The sequence below is a fragment of the Anabrus simplex genome, chromosome 6 (genome assembly GCF_040414725.1).
Source record: "Anabrus simplex isolate iqAnaSimp1 chromosome 6, ASM4041472v1, whole genome shotgun sequence".
Lineage (NCBI taxonomy): Eukaryota > Metazoa > Arthropoda > Insecta > Orthoptera > Tettigoniidae > Anabrus > Anabrus simplex.
The window spans coordinates 245132611-245153890 of record NC_090270.1 but is presented as its reverse complement, the minus strand read 5'-3'; the positions used below and the strand labels follow the sequence as shown (position 1 = coordinate 245153890).

The 21280-nt window shown below is 40.7% G+C and overlaps 1 protein-coding gene across 5 annotated transcripts in view; it reads left to right on the top strand.

The window, feature by feature from the left end:
- LOC136875691 (leukocyte elastase inhibitor) overlaps positions 1 to 21280 on the top strand; it is a 222923-nt gene that overhangs the window by 99599 nt on the left and 102044 nt on the right. For all 5 annotated transcript variants that reach the window (XM_067149248.2, XM_068228103.1, XM_068228105.1 and 2 more), the window contains exons 2-3: positions 8816 to 8934; positions 13665 to 13844. In XM_067149248.2, coding sequence (XP_067005349.2) covers positions 8833 to 8934; positions 13665 to 13844 — 282 coding nt within the window. In that variant the 5' untranslated portion in view covers positions 8816 to 8832. The remainder of the gene's footprint in view (positions 1 to 8815; positions 8935 to 13664; positions 13845 to 21280) is intronic.

Genomic DNA, 21280 nt, shown 5'->3' with positions numbered 1-21280 from the left:
CTTCCTTGTCTATCCCTTCCAATCTTCCCATCCCTCGCAAGACCCCTGTTCAGCATAGCAGGTGTCCGCCTCTGTAGCGTAACGGTTAGTGTGATTAGCTGCCGTCCTCGGGGGCCCGGGTTCGATTCCCGGTACTGCCAGAAATTTAAGAATGGCAGGAGGGCTGGTATGTGATTGAAATGGTACATGCAGCTCACCTCCAATGGGGGTGTGCCTGAAAAGAGCTGCACCACCTCGGGATGAGGACACGAGTTTATTAGCATAGCAGGTGAGGCCGCCTGGGCGAGGTACTGGTCACCTTCCCTAGTTGTATCTCCCGACCCAAAGTCTGAAGCTCCAGGACACTTACCATGAGGCGGTAGTGGTGGGATCCCTCGCTGAGTCCGAGGGATAAACCGACCCTGGAGGTTAACCAGATAAAGAAGAAGAAAATGATTCGATCTCACTTACTATATTACCATCCTGGGAGCACACACAACCTAAATACATGAAATTATCTACCTCTTCCAGCTTTGTATCACCAATCTATCACCACTGAAAATTTAGAAGAGGAAGATATTCTGTCTACAGTTGCGTTATCCGCAGGTATGATGAAGTACGGTAGTACTGTACCACTCTTTTAACAGTTGCGTTATCCGCAGGTATGATAAAGTACGGTAGTACTGTACCACTCTTTTAACAGTTCAGCGCCCCAACAAATACGTACTTCACATCACAGTCTGTAAGATAAGCCTCTTTGGGACAGGCGGCAGAGCGCCGGCCCCTCACCGCTGGCTTCAGTGGTTCAAATCCCGGTCATTCCATTTTAAGATTTGTGATGGACAAAGCTGAGCCAGGGCAGGTTTTTCTCCGGGAATTCCGGTTTTCCCTATCATCTATCTTCCCAGCAACACTGCCCAATATCATTTCATTCCATCTGTCAGTCATTAATCATTGCCTCAGTGGAGTGAGACAGGCTTCGGCAGCCGGCACAATTCCTCTCCTCGCCGCTAGAAGTGGGCTTCATAAATTCCATACCTAACCCTGTCGAATGACTGGAAACAGTCTGTGTGGATTATCACTTTTTTTATATTCACATCACAGCCTGTAAGATCACATCAGCCATCTGTACTCTAAAGCCCCTCTTTGATAACATATCTGTCAGTTATGGCCATCCATCAATACTTCACGTTACAGGCTGCACGGTTACTAAGTAACATCACTAAACATCACAACCTGCAAAATCACATCGACCATCTGTACTCTAACGCCCTTCTTTAATAATATGTCTCTCAGTCATGGCCATCCATCAATACTTCACATCACAGCTTGTACGGTCGCTAGGGATCATTGCGTCATACGTTTTTTTCTTCTTCTCCTTCTTCTTCTACCGCTTTTCCCATACCTGTGGGGTCGCGGGTGCGCACTGTGTAGCACATGTGGATTTGGCCCTGTTTACGGCCGGATGCCCTTCCTGACGCCAACCCTATCTGGAGGGATGTAATCACTATTGCATGTTTCTGTGGTGGTTGGTAGTGTAGTGTTTTGGGACAAACACAAACACCCAGTCCCCGGGCCTGAAGAATTAATCAGAGGCGATTAAAATCCCCGACAACGTACGTAAAACAGGTAATACAAGTCAAGGAGCCAGTTTAAGTCCATGGTGTAGGAAGCCATTTTCTGTCCCAGACACAAGGAGCCATATTCAGTCCGTCCGTGATATCCAGAAGTAGTCGTTTGTATGAGTGCGATGCGCGGCCAAATCCACGGAACGGAGGGATCTAAAGATGTATTTTCACAACGATATGAAACATATAGATAAACAATAATCATCCTTAATAGAAAGAACTAGGAGAATATCAAGGAGGTTTCAGACCCTGGAGGAGCTGTCCTGATCAGATCATGAGTCTTAAGTTGATAATGGACTATAACAGGAGAAGAAACAGAGATATGGTGATAACATTTGTAGATTTCAAGAAAGCTTATGATTGCATCCATAGAGAATCTCTGTTTAAAATTTTAAGACACCTTGGACTACACCCCAAATTAATAAACATGATAAAATTGACTCTCACCAATACCAAGTCAAAAATGAAGTTTAGGGGTGAAACATCAGAGACATTTGAAATTAAAACTGGACTACGGCAGGGAGATGGGCTCTCACCACTATTATTTAACTGTGCTCTAGAAATGGTAATGAGGGAATGGTTTAGAAAATGTCCCCCCAAAATAAAGATTGGCCGAAAAATCAAAACAAATTGCCTGGGTTTTGCTGACGATTTAGCATTACTAGCAGTGGACATAAAAGAAGCAAAAACCCAGATATCAGAACTTCAAAACATTGCAAATAAAATTGGCCTCAAAATATCATTTGAAAAAACAGAAATTATGCCCCAAAAACCAACACAGCTAAAAGAAGTCACCATAAATGGTAATAAAATCAAAATAGTAACTCAGTTTAAATATCTTGGAGAAGTAATAACACATAACTTAAATGAAAAAATCTCAATCCAAGTAAGAACAAATAGATTAGCTAAAGCACAAAAATTAACATGGGATATCTACAAAAAGAAATGTCTATCAATAAATACAAAAATAAAACACTACAACACAGTTATAAAACCGGAAGCTACATATGCAGCAGAAACACTCTTTTACCTGAATAAACAATCAAAGACTGACAGACTTCAGAAAATTGAAAGGAGGATTGGAAGAACCTGTATCAACAAAAAATATCAGAAAGATGGACAGTGGCGGTTAATACCTAACAAAGTCGTGTACAAAGAGCTAGAACCCATTACAGATACTATGCGTAAGAGGAGACTGGGATTCTTTGGACATATCATGAGGATGCAGGACTCAAGACTTCTGAAACAACTAGTACAACACAATCTCGTCTCAAAAAATACCACAACAGGATGTAAATGGATCAGAGAAGTAAGAGAGGATCTGAAGGAAATAGGCCTTACAACAGAAGACACCAAAAATAAGATAAAATTGAATACAAAACTCAAGAATACAAACCTCCGCTTTACCCTTACACAAAATAAACCAACAACACGCACATTTTCAACTGAGGAAAGGGCACGAAGATCGGAGCGTCTGAAGAAGTACTGGGAGGACCGCAAAGCCCGAACAATCCCTTCAAAGAGACCTGAACGACGGACTGACTAAAGTGATCCTATGCGGTCATAAAAGAAGAAGAAGAAGAAGAAGAAGATAAACAAACGCTTATTTTCTCTGAATCTAGCGTAGACAGGACCTGGAGAAGTTGCTTTCTTTGAGAAAGCGTAAATAGTGAAAATGCATAAATAACGCTATGGTAAATAAATAAATAAATAAATAAGGCGATTCGTGATGCGGCGCATTAAAAGGACGTGTTAAGGGATTACTATAGAATAGAAAGGCCAAGAAACCAGCAGTGCAAAACAGATCAAATAATAATAATTGTACCAGGCGGTACACCTCCACGCCGCGAATTCAAATATTGCGCCAGTTGAAATCCCTCTACAGGAGGAAGCCTGAACTTTAACAATCTGTATGAAATCAAAAGTTTCTCGGAAGATGTCTCTACTGTAAATTCTGAAGTGTTCTGAACTACGTCTGTTTCGATTTGTATTTGTTTGCTCTGTAGTAAGAAGTGTGAACATTCTCTTCTAGATGGCACTACTTAAGAACTACAATTGTGCACCCTAGTGCGAAGTGAAGGAACTTTTTTTTTGAAGAAATTTGGTATTCATAAGTTTGTTCTTTGTTAAATTTCTTTCAGTCATTGTTTGGGTTGGCAGTATAACCCTTCTCTTTCCGCCAGTTTTGAATTTGACCAATGGGTAATTTCTGTAATTAATTTTCCTCCAATCATAGCTTTCTTCCTCAGGTTTCCATGTGTAATTCCTTGTCTACCAATAAAGTTGAAGGGGTGTGTCTTTTTCATTCTTGAAAGGTCTCGAATTTTCCACGAGGGTAAAAAAACTGCTGATTTTTTGGTCTCGGGGCCACTTCAGTAACATCTTTCGCAGTGTGTGAACATATATAGCAGGGGGCGGGAAGCGCCTCTTTCTCCAAGCAGCAGGTCATCCACAAGGTAATGGCCGTTTAATAACGTTATTTCTTGCTAGCTCAGCAGTTTAACCCTCGGGGCAGGTTCGAAACTTTTCTCATGTAACCTATTTTTAAAATGTAATAGACATTTGGTAAAATTTCGTCTCTTTGACTACAAATTGGGGTAGAGAGTGCCTAACCCTCTCGAGCTCCCACTCATATTGTTTTGAGGTGACTACGTTTTCATAACCGTTTTTCTTCTCTTCGTAATGTAATAAAGTTTTCTTATCGTGTCACCTCCATAGTATGGGATTAGCCCCTGTATAACTGGCCGAGTACCACCTAGGTTTTAAGAAGTTTCATGTAGGAGTGCAAGCTACGCCTCCAGTCAAGTTGGTTTGTTGGGCCATTTAATTAACCCTGTGCTTGTTTTCTTCATGTGAAGGCCCTGTAGGTTGGGTACAAGATACCCCCGTTTCACTGTATGTGTGCCTTAAGGGCAGTTAGAAATGAAGGTTGTTGTAGCCTTTGACAGGCTGGTAAAATTGAGAGCGGGTCTGCTCTTTTCATCTCAACATTGTAATTAGGAGCAAGTGCTCCTTGTACTTAGGGGTTTTCTGCCCTGTAACTATTGTGGTGGTGAGCTGAGAGCTCATAAATTAATCTTGGGGCTCTGTAAATTCTTAAATTGTTAATCTGCTACTTGGTACCTGTTACATCTTTGTTATTTGTTGTCATTTGTTGATTTTGAAAAGAAAATATAACCTTTGTTAAAGTTTTAAATTAACTTTAATTTCGTAAGTTGAGACCTATTCCCGCCCGCACCTTCTTTCGCCTCTAACTACCACGGATAACTCCGTAACAATAATAATAATAAATACATGTAATTCAGAAATACCGTTGAGATGAGCAGTTTATGACTGAGTAACCAGCGCAACGGCCTTTAGCCGTGTGTCGAGCTGATTATCCCAAACAGTAAAAGTGATATGTCAATGTGCTCAGGTACGAAGCCTTAAGGTGGTAGATTTACCGGCACCGAAAACAACTACTGCGGGACAAAATTACGCCACCTCGGTGTCTCCGAAAACTTTAAAAGTAGTTATTGGGGTTCTGTTTCAGATCTTCAAACCCCACACACAGCACAGCACACTATCAGCCATTGCAGAAACACATAATTATTCAATATATTTTTCTTCACAGTGTTGGTGTCATGAAGGGCATTCGGTCGTAAAACTAGACCAAGTCCACTCCCTAAGTCTCACAAACCTAATAACATTAGGGTCAGATCACAGTAAGAAATGGGCATATGTAACCTAGTGTGTTTAGGGAGCTATGAAAATTAAAAGTTTGACTAGGTCTCGCAAACTAAATACTGTCTGGATTGGAAGAGTACAAGGGTTGACTAAGTGAGATCCGACAGAATGAGGATTATGGTGAAGCTCGTAGAAGTACATGGAAGCAGTATTAGATATGGATAGGGACCCTGCGGTCTCTAGTTTAGAGCCTAGGGTTAACCCTTTTAGTGGTCTCTCACAACAGGCAAGGAATACCGTAGACATATCGTACGCCGCAACCAACGGGCACAGGTTGTTGCACAGGTACTCTCAGAAGGTAACAAATATTACAGCCATAAGTAATGAAAAGCGTAACATCTAAGAAACTACAGCAAGAAGAAAATTTGCAAATTAAAGCACAATTTAAAAGGCTGTGGTACATTTCTCTACACGTGTGTGAATTTCTCATTGAATTGCTCTACGTGTTATTGCCAAACCACAACAATGAGCTACTTGGAGACAAGCAAAATGGCGGGTAATCCCTCTCTCACAAACTGGAAGTGGGAATGAAATGAAATATGTCTTCCTGTAGTGATTGCAACGAGCTAGAATAATATAGAGAGGCGGAAGCTCAACCTGAATGTACGAACGACCACCATGTTTCCAGTGGTCAAGTAAGCAAGGGGACGTGGTTCTCGAATGACGGAAAATGTTGAAAATACGCATTATAAAACCACAGGTGCAAAATTAAAGATCGTTAGCCTAAAGCTTAGAGCATCAATAATAATAGATTGCGAATTGCCACCTCAACCATGTTGCGGCGTGAGGCCAACATCACGATCATCTGATTGTAGGGTAATTCCAGAGGTACCTATCTAAGAAAAATCGTCGTACAGTGACATATGAACTAACCGCGAAATAGAATCATGAGCGTTAACCTGTTCGGCTGTTGTGGTTTAGTGTAAATTACAATTTAAAAGACCGTAGACATAAATTAGTATTTAGGACGGAAATTCTTAAAACGAAAGGAACCTACGATAGGTTACAACCTCATTCCTCCACCAAGCCAGTTGGCCGTGCGGTTACGGTCGCGCTACCTGCCAGCTTGCATTCGAGAGATAGTCGATTCGAATCCCACCGACGGCAACTCTCAAGATGGTTTCCCGTAGTTTTCTATTTTCACACCAGGTAAATACTGGGGCTGTAATTTAATTAAGATCACGACGGCTACCTTCCCATTCCTCCCTGGTTGAAATCTTCGAAGTGTTAGTGCGGCATTAAAAAAAACACTTCACTCTGATCATATTTTTAAACGTATTGCATTTCCATGAGTACCACTGTAATTGTTTAAAGTTATGATTTATTACAATTTAGGGGACATAACATGTTGTCCAATTACATTAACATATTGGGATTACTAGCTGAAATATAACCTTGAAAGTTGTCCATTATGACGTGCAACCTTATTTTAAATATTAATGTGACTGACGTCTACAATACACACTTTATAAATTTCAAAAACAGCAGTAAAATACTGCATTTAGCACACTTGAAGGACGTTTGACTGAAATACACCTACTTCAAAACCTTGTACAAGTACAAGGCACTCCGATTAGTGTAGTCATACGCTGAGCATACGCCTGGAATTTTTGAAGGTGAGAATCTAACTTTTCACTTCTTCACAAATTTATGACGTTCAATCGCAACGTACAATCTACCTGTCGCCTGATCATTTGCTCTCACGTCAACTCCGCTTTCTTTTGACAACTCAAAATATGGCTGCCCTTTATGAACTTGCTGATGTCAGATATACAGTCCCGTGTGTGTGTTTTCTTTAATTTCGGAAAACATGTGATGGGTATGGCAATCCAACGTGTTGCCACCAGCATAGATTCACCATCGCTAGGCAACGTACATTCGATAGGTAATACAAGACAAAGAGCCTTTTTAAGTCCATGGCGTAGGAAGACATTTTCGTTCCCTGACATGAGGAGCCAAATTCAGTCCGTAATATCCGGAAGTGTTTGTGTGTTTTTTGTGCGATGCCCAGCCAAATCTACGGCATGCAGAGATCTGAAAATTTTGTTATAGGTCGATACAGCATTTCACCGAACATGCATGGCTGTGTCAAAGAGAAATTCTTGCTCCAAGATGTGAAGTTGTCAACGTCATCAACAAGCGACTTTTACAAAAATTACCCGGTGTTCTACAAATTTCCCTTTTTATTGACACAGCATGTAATACAGATGAGGCTGTCAACTACACTACAGAGCTTCTGAACAACTTGAAGTCACTATGAGTACCACGAACATCTTGGAGTGAACGATTGTGGCACCGATTATCCTTCTCAGAAATATGAATCCTACTTCCCTCAACAAAGGAATATGACTCTCATCCAAGAAACTGATGGCGAATATATTGAAGCCAACATCATGACTGGTTATGCCGCGGGTGTAGTAGTCATTCCTCGGATTCAAATGATCTCTTCGGATATACCGTTTCAATTTAAGTTAGACATCTACAGTTTCCCCATTTGTTTGAGTTTCAATTTGCACATCAACAAGGCACAAGGGCAATCGCTCAAAATTGTAGGACTGGATCATCGGAAACTGTGCTTCTCTTATGGTCAACTGTATGTGGGCTGTACAAGAGTTCGAATGGCAAATATACTATGCATCTTAGCTCCAAACGGTAAGGTAAGGTAAGGGTTATTCTGCCCGAAGGCAGGTCCGAGCCTCCACAGAGGTTTGCCTGACCCGGAGTTTACGTACGGTAGAGTGACCAGTTCCTTTCCGCTCCTCCATTCCCTTACCCCCACCAACAGCGCGTGGCAACCCATCCAAATCTTGACCACTCCCAATGTTGCTTAATTCGGAGATCTCACGGGATCCGGTGTTTCAACACGGCTACGGCCGTTGGCGCTCCAAATGGAAGAGCAATTAATATCGTTTATCCGGAAGCTCTGTCATATTGTTTTAATATTATTTATACCATCCACCAACCCGGTAAGTATTAAGAAGTGGAGTTACAATATTTTTAAAAATAAAATAATGTAATCAGTGCAATTTATGTAAAAACTATCTGTGTTAACAAATATTTTTAATCTGCTTTTAAATTAATGGTTTTAAAAACATCTAGCTGTTGAATTAATAAACGTGGGTGAAGCCGCGGGTACATGCTAGTACAAAATAAAAGTGAATAAAATACAATGTATGAAGAATTGGGTAGATGGTAGAAGGTAGTTGCCTTCCCGTTTATTGACTGCCAGTCATCGAAATTAATTAAAATGATAGATATGTTAAATAATTGGATGATAGACGAAAAAAGGGGTATCTAGCAAAACTGAACGGGGGATGGGGAAAAGATCTTATAAATGGGTAGTCTCTGGTGAAAACGGGTAATATGTTAACCCTAGTATAGGTGTAAAAATTGAGAAGTATGTTGCCTTATTCATTTTTTCGCCCTCGTAGTAGTTAGTATGTGCAGTCTAGAGGATAATATGCTTCGTTCTCTTCTTCCAGTTGTGCTCTGCTTACACATGCTGGGGATGAACGGAGATGAAGCTGCTACTGTGCAGAGTGAACAGTCTCTTAACGCTGCAGTGGCAGCAGTCAACACTTTCAGCAAGTCTCTGTATAAGGTAGGTGCTATATGCCACTGTTCTTGGGAACAATATACAAGGTCTCTCATATAAAACCAGACCGAGCGCACGGTGTTTGTACACTGCGCAATGGCAGCTGTCTCAGCCGAACTTATGTAGCGTGCGGCCACCCCGCTTTAACCCTGTACCGATATACAATCTTATATGAAATATTACCTTATAAAACATGCTGGACGCGTCGTCCTCCCTGGGTTATACAGGGACTGCATCTGGCAACTGCATTCTGGCTGACACGAGTGAGTTCTGCCACTGTAATATTTCTGATTTCATACGTAATATTTTCTTTCAGTTTACCCCACAAGTAGAAAAATCATACACTGCATTTACTGTCGTCTCGAAAAAATATAGGCCCAATTATTCATCTTGCACTAACAGCAAACCAAACATCAATCTTCCTATCATAACGAAGGACTTCATAAACACCATTAGGATTTTTTGCACATTAGTAACGAGAGTTATGACAGTTCACACGACCATTAAGATGAAACGAGGTCTCACCCGAAAAAAACACAATCTGTGGGTCGAAAAATGATACAATGATGCAAGATACCAGTCACAATACAGTATCTTACCCTTGCGGCTGGATCAGCTGGTTTTAAACAATGTTAAAACTGTTCGTGTGGGTGCATGTTCTTTATTGAGCACTGAGCCAGTAGTTTCAAATTTCCTTATTTACAATTACGTGAATATGAGCTCGTAAAGGCGGCACTTTACCAGGAAATTGCTGAACAAATGCATCGCGTACCCGTCGAGCCGACTCGTACTTAAAATAACTTCTACATACGAAAATAACTGTCTCTCCATGCTATCAGGTGAGATTCAGACTGTCGACTGCTAGATCGCACATGTACACGCTCCTTGCAAGGTTAAGTACTATGCGAGAGCTTCCCGCACTGGTGCTTAAGTCTCGGAGAGTAGAAACGCCGCTGGGCGGTCTCGGTGTATATCAAAAACCCTGTGATTATACAAGGTGAGTCACGCCCACCTCCAATATATCCACATCCGTTAAAAATACAAACAGCTTGTTTAGATATTCGTAAAAGATATTAAGGAGCTCCTCAACACTTTGCCCTTCGAAGTATATGGTAGCGTTTTATGTTTTCGGTGTCCTAATTTGTTTGCTCGAAATCTGGTGGTCTGTCACAATAAAGGTAGCCTCGTGGAAGGATTTCTCCACCAGAGCTGCAGTGGTGGTCGACCCTCCTCGCGGTCTCTTCCTAAGGTCGTAATGTTGAAAGAAGCATTCTGATATTTCTTAGCGGGAGGTCTGTTCACTCCCTGCCTGAGGGGGAGCAAAGGAGTAGGGAGTATGGTTACCATGGAAACATGAGCGGGTCCACTGCGGTTGCCGTGGAGATAAGCCTGCTGGCCGGCTCGTGTTGTTTGGAGTTGCCAAATCTCTGACTTCTGAGTTGTGTACTACAGAACAGAGCGCTATGAACGAACAGGTGAGCCGTAAGCGAGGGGAAGGGGAAAAGAATACAGTAAAATGGCAACACCGTGCTATGACACGTGCAATGCTAATCCCTCCAGCCCTATCTGTTAGAATGCTTCTCCCAAACTTTCCCTCAAGCGCAAGCTTCTCCAAGGTGCCTGTGCCTCTGGTAATTTGTCCGATGTATCGATGGTAAGCCTGGTTGATCCACTATAGATTCATTGTCCAGCACACGCATACTGATACGGTGTTCGCCCCAAGAAATTTGGAGAATACGTCAGCAATTCCACACCTCTATTTTCACACTATTTCCCTGTTTGATTGATCAGGTCTCAGCTGTATATGTGACAATGCAGAATATTAGGGAATTAGCCAGTTCTTCTTCTCCTTAATCTGTTTAACCTCCAGGGTCGGTTTTTCCCTCGGACTCAGCGAGGGATCCCACCTCTACCGCCTCAAGGGCAGTGTCCTGGAGCTTCAGACTTTGGGTCGGTGGATACAACTGGGGAAAATGACCAGTACCTCGCCCAGGAGGCCTCACCTGCTATGCTGAACTGGGGCCTTGTGGAGGGATGGGAAGATTGGATGGGACAGGCAAGGAAGAGGGAAGGAAGCGGCCGTGGCCTGAAGTTAGGTACCATCCTGGCATTTGCCCAGAGGAGAAGTGGGAAACCACGGAAAGCCACTTCCAGGATGGCTGAGGTGGGAGTAGAACCCGAGTGGACCCCGTTCCAGCCCTCATACCACTTTTTAAATTTCGTGGCAGAGCCGGAAATCGAACCCGGACCTCCGGGGGTGGCAGCTAATCACACTAACCACTACACCACAGAGGTGTACAAAGTCAGCTGCAGTTTTATATTGTTTTCAAATGTGCGGCCCATCCATACACTCCTCAGTTTTGGGGTGGCTGCCCTGGCCATAGCCGTTCTTAACTTGATTTCATAAGAGAAATATATGTTCTCCTTTTCCCTGGAATTATTAATAACAGAGTCATTTATAACAACTCTATTTATAAATGGTAGAATACCGGTTTCAACTACCAACACAGCAGTGTTAAATTGGACACATTCTACATTGTACCTGTTTCCAAAAGAACAGTCATCCCTTAGGGAGAATTCACTGCTGCCATCTACCAACCAATAATAATAATACCAAACAAGTTGACCTTACGATTAGGGACGCGCAGAAGTTAGCTCCCTTTCGGGAGACAGTGGGTTCGAACCATACTGTCGGCTAACACGCTAATTCAATTTTTGAAACATCCAAAAACTTGATCACTCAATTCAAATTGAATGGGAGAATTACGAGGGTAACCACTCGTGCTCCCTTACCTTCATCCAAATTGCCATAAGGGGATAATTATTTAAGTCCGAAGACCAACCTATATTACGATGAGAAAAGAAAAGCTCTAACGGTTACATTTAAAATGAACACAGAGAAAAACTTCCCTACACTTTACACGCAGTTAAATACACTTAGATAAGTTTAATCCGCCATACTTTATTATCTGAAACTTATTACAGACTGTAAAAGGCCTCCAAGATATCAAGGAGAGGGACCCCTCTCTCCTCAGTCGATACGCGCACACAATCACACATACTGTACATGCAAAACAATTTGGGTGGAAATGCCTCAGCCGGAAAGATCTAGATGTTTACAATCCAAGGAGCTTTCATCACTGCCTTCGTGATATACAGTCCGTACTGTACCTCCGATGACATCACAAAAAGAGCCGAACTGTTTCCTCAGTCCGACCCGTGTAATGCAAGGACATGGTGCGCCTGTACCTTGTAATTATGAAATATTTACAAATGTTGTATTAATTTTACAGGTGAGATCACTGAAACCTGTAATCGCATCATAACTTGTAAGTCAGGTCTATGTAATTTTAGTAGAAGTAGGTTCGAAGTGCGATCTACGCGGTCATAGTTTCAGTGTTTTACTCGTCAATGAACCCAACAAATAATTATTATGCACTAATACAAATATAGAGACAACAAACCTGCACTTCCATACCTCTAGATGGCCATAAATACAGTCTGTTGTTGTTGAGACTTCTGGCACTATCCTTCGAAGACTTTCTTGAGACCCTTTCTTCTATACAAACATTTGTATCATTTTTTGTTTAGAAATAGCCCATGTTTTCCCAAATATTAATGCACTGATCAGCCAGATCTAGTAGTTACTTCCCATATTCACGAAAACTGTCGAGGAATGGTTTTTACTCGCATTAATTTGGGGGAGAAAAGGCATCGCGTACTCAACATTACGAACTCAAGAAATAGCCATATGTAGGTTCCATTGGTTACTGTCCACTTTTATACTTGTTCTGTATCAACAATAAAACGCTCTGCTGTAAATGTGTGTAACAAGAAAGTCAAAAGCAGAACTCATCATCAACTCTGGAAAATGAGTGAAACATACACCTTTATTCTTCGTAAAAGGTATTTTTTCGGTTGGGATTTTCGTTTTATATAAAGGTAACCTGCCCCCATACGAAGAAAATTAAAATATTAATGTCTATTTACTTGTATAGTTGTATTTTCGCCGTGGTACGCACAAGTTTTTAGCATTGTGGCAAATACTTACTTTCACACACTGCATTTAAATTTGTAGCACATTATATTTCCACAAAAACGTATTATACGATAACACCGACTCGTTGGCTGAACGGTCAGCGTCCTGGCCTTCAGTTCAGAGGGTCCCGGGTTCGATTCCCGGCCGGGTCGGGGATTTTAACCTTAATTGGTTAATTCCAATGGCACGGGGGCTGGGTGTCTGTGTTGTCTTCATCATCATTTCATCCTCACCACGACGCGCAGGTTGCCTACGGGAGTCAAATAGAAAGACCTGCATCTGGCGAGCCGAACCCGTCCTGGGATATCCCGGCACTGTGTGTGCCACTACCTGTCGTACACGATCAAAATCTCCAGGCGTGAGCTGTAGAGAATAAGCAGTCTCAAGCACCCGAGTGACGAGTTCTTCCTCCATTAAACTGAAGTCTCATACAATAGGCTCTTCAAAAATGACAAATGGGGGTGAGGTCAGGAGAATGAGCAGGCCATTCAGACGGAAACCACGCTTTTGAAAATTATTGTCAAGGATTACAGTTAAAATTTAGTAGTTTTATTGTCAATCACATAAAAAGTATCTCAAATTTATCCATTGTCAACTTAAAATTATTTTCTATTATCTCTCAAATTTGAGTATTGAATTTCTTTACACCTGGTATATATTATATAGATGAGGGAGTATATTCTAATTTTTGTTGCAGGAGTTGAGTACAACACCTGGAAACTTGGTCGTGTCGCCCTTCAGTGTAGAAGCAGTAGTTGCCATGTTGTACCTTGGGCTACGAGGAGAAACAGCAAGTCGCGTGTCTGCGGCATTACATCTTCCTAACAACCACTCCTTAGTCCAGCAAGGGTTCCAGTCGTTGTTCGGCACATTACAGGTAACAATTGTTTATTACAGTAGATCTATAGTCTATTCAGACCACGGGTACACAAATGTGGACCTCTGTCTCTCTGTTAGGTCATCAGCCCAGAGGACCGAGCTCCATAGCTGTAGTCGCTTAAGTGCGGCCAGTATCCAGTAATCGGGAGATAGTGGGTTCGAGCCCCACTTTCGGCAGCCCTGAAGATGGTTTTCCATGGTTTCCCATTTTCACACCAGGCAAATGCCGGGGCTGTACCTTAATTAAGGCCACAGCTACTCCCTTCCACTTCCTAGGCCTTTCCTATCCCATCGTCGCCATAAGACATATCTGTGTCGGTGCGACGTAAAGCAAAAAAAAAAGCAGCCCAGAGTCTGGCTGGATCCTCAAATAGCACCACCAAAGGCTGTGCAATTATAGGAAAACCGCAAAAACCAATGGCAGCACCAAAATGAGGCGTACTAGGCAAGATGAGGAGTGAGGTAGTTTGCCATTGCGTTCCTCACTGGGTCAAACAGTGCTCTTGCAGCATGGCCGACCCTATGAGCAACACCGAACATAACGCTCTGACACATTGGCTGTGCTCTAAATGTCATTACTCGGCACCACCCATACCCCAGCAGCTTCCATATTGTCACAGCCATGGATGAGACTGGGACTTTGGTGGAAGTTACACTTTGCTCTGGCCTGTGCCGAAAGATGGATGCAAAAGTACTGCATCCAACAAGAAATTACAGCAGACAGGTGGAGCTCCATCTCTCAGTTATTCGACCGGTGGGTCAGTGGGTGTCTATGTAACGTAAATTGTGACCAGATAAATTTGACGAGAAGAAGAGATAGAATGATACGGTAAATCTTAAAACGCCCAGGACTTATTCAATTAGATTTTGAGGTAAATATAGGAGGTAAGAACAGTAGGGGTAGATCAAGACATGAATATGACATGCAGATTAGAGTAGACGTAGGGTGTAGTAGTTATGTAGAAAGGTTAGGACAGGGTAGGGTGGCATGGAGAGCTGCATGGTATGATGTCCCAAATAACAACAACAACAACAACTAATGAACACACTATTTTTGTAAGGATTTCTCAGTTAATCTCAAAATATGGCTTTTAATCTTGAATTTGATCTTTTATAGCCAACTGGAACGGCTCTAAGTCGCACCGACACAGATAGGTCTTATCGCGGCGATGGGACAGGAAAGGCCTAGGAATGGAAAGGAAGCGACCGTGGCCTTAATCAAGGTACAGCCCCACCATTTGCATGGTGTGAAAATGGGGAAACCACAGAAAACCATCTTCAGAGCTGCCGACAGTGGGGTTCGAACCCACTATCTCCCGGGTGCGAGCTCACAGCTGCGCGTTCCTAAACGCACGGCCAACTCGCCAGTGCTGGAACATTGAAAACACTTACTGAACGTTATATTTTACAGAGAGTTATACTGGTTTACCGTCGGGGACTTTCTTCTTAGAGCTTTTATACTCACTATTTATTCCACACAATCTTGCGATATATCGTTGCTGATCTAAGCGGCGTAAACCAAGAAAACTCCCGGTTGACCCATTTCTCATTGACTTCCTTTACCAAAATTGCCGCTGTTCGGCGTCCTCTTGTCATTGATTTATGTTTTGCATACATAAATCTTCTGCAAAAAACTATATATATATATCATACTAAAATAATTAAATACTTTAATATTTCTTTATTACTCAAATAATACCTATAAATTGATTAATTTTATTCTTTATATTTTCATCCACTCTTATCTTATTCGCCATTATAAATTATTATATTTTTTAAATATAATAGCCCGCCTGGTGGCCATGATCGTTAAGGCGCTGAAGTCTAAAAACGGTCTAACATCGAGGTTAGCCGGTTCGAGTCCCGTTGGTCGAAAAAATTTTCTCCATCAGAATGTTGGCCGGCAGGGTAGGGGAGGTGGTGGTATACAATTTCTAATCACTAGATTGCGTGCCAAAAGCCTGGATTAAATTCCAAACCTCTCCGCAGTGCTCATATGGAGTGAGGGCATATGACGCTGTTGATGGTGATTCGTCCGTCGGATGGGGACGTTAAGCCTTGAGCAGACCCCTTGGTGCTATTCGACAGGAGTAGGCTATGTGCCGGCACCGGGTTTCACCCTCTCCCTACTATCATATATCACGTCATTCATTTCATCTCTCATTAACTCCTCTGATGAGGTTGACGTCAGGAAGGGCATCCGGTCATAAAAAACCGCCACGACAAATTCATCTCACCTCATACCCCGTAGGGAAACGGGACAAGGGTTGGACAAACAAACATTTTTTAAATATAATATTCCCTCACCAACAAATAAGCCTTCATTGACTTCAAATTCCATAAATTGAAAATGATAAATAACCTCTTCTCAATTTTTGATCCCTCATCTAGTATTATAAACTTATCCCTCAATTGATTAAGAACATTCCTTGGAATTTTAATATTACCCTTCATCTACTGATTAGCGGTAATATCCACATCAGCTTTCGTTCACAAGCACAGAGACATACACCTACCGAGGACATTACTCTACAACTAGCTGTAGGATCCAATGCTGCCAGGGTACTTTTTAATTCTTATTTTAAGGATTTTTATTACCTGTTAGTTATGTATTATTTTTGTAGATTTCTTTATTGTCAGGTTGATTGACATTTTAGGAAGTATCTTGTAGTTTTAGAGTTATTACCATGTGTTTAACTTTACGTTTCAGATTATTCCTTTTCGCCTTTGGCATTGTGGCAGCCGAAATGTTCAGGGAATTAGTTGATACTTCCAAAATAAAAGTGATAACTGTATGTATTTACACTTCGCGCTATAGATATGATGTAAACGATTCCAGCTGCCATTGAGATTGTCACAAGTGAGCCCTGCGACCCCCATGACTGTGAATTCAACATAAATCTCGGTCAATCAATCAATCAATCAATCAATCAATCAATCAATCAATCAATCAATCAATCAATCAATCAATCAATCAATCAATCAATCAATCAATCAATCGATTCATTATTAATTATCTGTATTAGGGCTCTCACCCAGATGGCAGATTATCTTTCAGTTGTTTATCTAGCTTTCTTTTTTAACATTTTCAAAGAACTTATAAATTTATCGAACATTGCCCTTGATAATTTATTCCAATCCCTTACTCCTCGTCCTATGAATGAATTAAGTCCTCTTGAATTCCAACATTATCTTCATACTATGATGTTTCCTACTTTCTAAAGTTCCACTCTAGCTTATTCGTCTACTTGTCATTCAACGCCATCTCTCCACTGACAACTCAAAACATACCACAAAGTCGAGCATCTCTTCTCCTTACTGTCAACTCTTCCCAGCCCAAAGTTTGCAACGTTCTCGTAACACTACTCCTTTGTCGGGTATCACCAGGACAAACCGTGCTGATTTTCTTCGAACTTTCTCCATACACTGGAGCGGTCTTACCAGAGACATATCCGCCCTCTCCTTTACATCCTTACTATAACCCCTAAATACTCGCACAACCATTTGAACCTGTAACCTTTCTTAAAAACCCCGTTAATATGATTTCCCCAATGAAGATCATTCCTTATATTAACACCTAGGTACTTACAGTGCTCCCCATGAAATACTATCATACCATCAACACAATAATTAATACTGAGAGGACTTTTCCTATGGGTCAATTGGGACATTTCTTTTTTCACACCTTCTCACCGCCCCATGCCGATGGTGGCTGAATTTTGACTTAAAACGTATCAAGAATGTTGCATTTCAGATTAGCGACCCCAAAAAGTACTGATTCGACACTAATATTGGTCGTTTTTGTTTATTTTTACCTGACACCCCTCCTTATCCCCGGCCCTAGGGGTGTCTTACGCCCTTAGTAGTTTTTCCAGGTAGTGCGCCAAGTATGTACCATGAGAGACACATCGAGATTTATGCTTTAGGCCCCGTCTCAAGTACCTCTTCCTGGTGAAATATTTGGACAACTTATAACTAAGATCTTACTCGATCTTATTATAAAGTGAACTACGAAGTTTCATTAAAAGCCAGCCATCCATTTCCCGTGATGCTCTGACAGACATAGAAAAGTATGAAATTTAATTCGACGTAAGTCATTACAAGGACGTTTAATATTCCTATCAGAATACAATTTTAACCGAATGGAATAGCTCGGTTAAAAGTGAGGCTGACATATCAAATGCTCAATGAAATCAAAAAAGGCAACAGTGTCTCACTTCTCACGAACAGTACTACTGTGGCCTCCAAACAAAGCCAAATTTCAGAGCTGGAATGAACCGGCCACAGACAGCAGTGAATACTGCTCTGCTTTCCACACACCCCCAATGCTATCAACGCTTCAAAGCTGAGATCGAACAGCTGAAATACTATGGTGAATCAGGATGTCACGTATCAGTAGCTTTCAGAACATGTTTAAACTAGAGGAATGGCATGCTAAAACAGTAAGTTACCTAATTTCCTAGCTACTTTCTGCCAATAATCAGGGAGGGTATACTATTCGGATAGGTAACTCCCTTAGTTCACACATCAGTAATGCCATCTATCGGAGATGAGTGGCAGCAGACGAGACAAAACACATTGCAACAAACAACAATCAATGTAACGTTATTGTTGATCAATTCTAAGGGCTTCCGATACTGTAGATCTTCATATTTAGTTTTCTCCCGACTCTATGACACTAGGGCAGGCAACGTAAAGAAAGTCGTCCTTTCATGACTTCCCCTTGTCTTATTCCTCAAGCGATTGTTCCTTCATAGCTTCTTTCTCATATTTAAATCATCTTCACTATTTTCCTTGTCGATATGGGCTGATGACTACCCGGTCTTTCACCTTGCTAATCACGACAAAAAGCACTATCACCATTTAAAACGACTGAATAATATTTCCATGAAAGCGATGCTCGCCATTGATATCGACTAAGCAACAAAACTCTAAATTCATCCTTTCTAAGTACTGACCACACTCAAGGTTGCTTAGCTTTGTTAGGTGAATTCAACATGGGATGGCCGTTGAAAAGTCTAAATTCATGCTCTGTTATCATAGTCGGTACCTTAAACTGTATAAGATATAATTAATTAAATTTTTTTATTGCATTCTATACAAAAAAAATTTAGGTAGCAGCCCTATTTATCGATAGGATCCCTAATATCATATATATTTAAATTAAACATGCAGTCCTGCCCCTAAACTACCAGTTCACCCACCGTGAATAAAATTAGTTATAGCCCATACCGCAGTGCCTTTTCCTCCGACTTTATATGCCGATTTTCACCATCATCTAAACCATTTTCTCGTGGCTTGGCGTTGAATTGGACTAAGCAATAACAGTGTAAATTCATGAATATCTCTGTTATATCCGGTACGGTAAAACTGTATAAGTCATACGTGATAGGAAATTGTATTTTATATAACTTTTGTTACGAGGTATTTATCGATAGAACCACTAAGACATAGATACTTATATTAATTTAAATTTTAGGCCTTCGCCTACACTACCATTTCACCCAAGGTGAGTATAATTCTTTTTAGCCTAGACTGTAGTTCTTTATTCCCTAACTTTACATACCAATTTTCATCAAATTCTGTTCACCCATTTTGTCGTGATTCGAGTTAATACTGTGCATGCATACATACATACTTACATACATCCACACATACACACAGGCAGATAGAGATAACGGAAAATTAAAAATTGCATTTCCTTCTTACTGTGTATGTACCGATACAGGAACATCATTCTTTTTAAAGATTTACGAATTATTTTCGACAGCAAATTTACTTTTAATAGCCATATTGCAAAATTAATGAGTCTGTCTAACAAGATGCTTGTTTTTATTATTAGAAACTCCAAATTATTTACTCAGCCGGAAGGAATTGTTAAGTTGTATATAAGTTAAGAAAGAAGCAAGTTTAGAATATTTATCGATAATCTGCCACCCCCTTTACAAGGACCAAACACGTCACTCTCAGACAGTACAAAATAAATTTCTCAGATATTTGTATCATAAAACTTTTAATGTATTTTTTGCATTTGACATTCCAATCCAATTTTTAAGAAACTTGTTCGATTTCACGTCTTTGAAAAACAGAACATTAATTTCGTTGCAGATATTGGGGAAACTTTTTAATGCAAATTGACTGTCAAGAATTACTTACTTTCATCCCTTTTCATGTATCACATTTAAAATCACGACAGCAAGTACAATTTCATATCCCAAGTTCTAGAAGAGTTAATCCCTCTAATTCAACAACAGTTAAAATATTATCTTTTTATAAATCGATTGGTGCTCAAGTTGATTTATTCGCTGGTACTAGGTTGTTCAATAAGCAAATAAAGGCTATTTTTTACTAAATCATAATCATTATAAAATTTCTTTTCTCTGGAATGATAGGTACTGATATTTTTTTCTTTTTTGTTTCTTTATTGTTTATATAATGTTTTTAACTTGTTAAGTGGCTGATTTACAGCCTATATTATATTAATTTTTAGTATTAATGTTAAATTGTGTTCTGTTTATTAGTTCTCTTCTTTTCCTTCTTCTTACTATTATTGTTACTATTGTTATTATTTTCGTTTGAACGTATTTAAAGTGTAAATCCCATATGCCATGAAGGAATGTAATTGGACTCGGCTTGTGTACCTTGGTACTATCAAATAAATAAATTCTGAGCAATGACAGACCAAACTCATATTATAATATGCACTAGGTGGCCCTCCAGCCCCGTACTTTCTACTTAAAAGTGTCCAGTATGCACTAATGACGAATGGGTTGTCTAATCGCTGGTTTACAAAGGAGCGCTATAACATGCTGTATTTTAAATGTAAAACAAATAGCAGATGTCATACACGTTCCGTAACACAATGCATTTGCAAATACGTCAAAGAAGCAGGAAATAAAGTTTAATAACTCATTAATTTGTACAGACATTTCATTCCACCAAAACGTTGCTTGTGTGTGATATGTGCCTTGAAAGATCTATTAGCTTTTCATTGCAACTCTATTCGGCGAAATACGGTATAGAAGACAAGCGGTTATTTGGAAACTCTTGCACATACCGTCCGCGTCCTTCTGTTGCATTCCGACCAGATTCTGCATAGATTAAATTATATCTGTGCATTCGTCGTTGTTGAAGACACCAGCCATTGTCGATATGTTTACAGGAACTGTAGTGATGCTGTACCAAATGCCAGCTTACTATCGAGCGTTCGAAAACGAAGCTTGCTAATAAAAGAAGGCGCATTTGACGGGTAGCGCTGAGGAACATGCAACGAACGGCCGTCGGTTGTTATCTCTTAACTAAAACTGCAGACAGTAATATCCTGTGAAAATCAGATGTTAGACATCACATTCAGCGGAAGTGCGTGCGGGACACTTAAACATATATAGTACGGCACTCGAGGGCCACTTGGTACATAGATAGATAGATACGTAG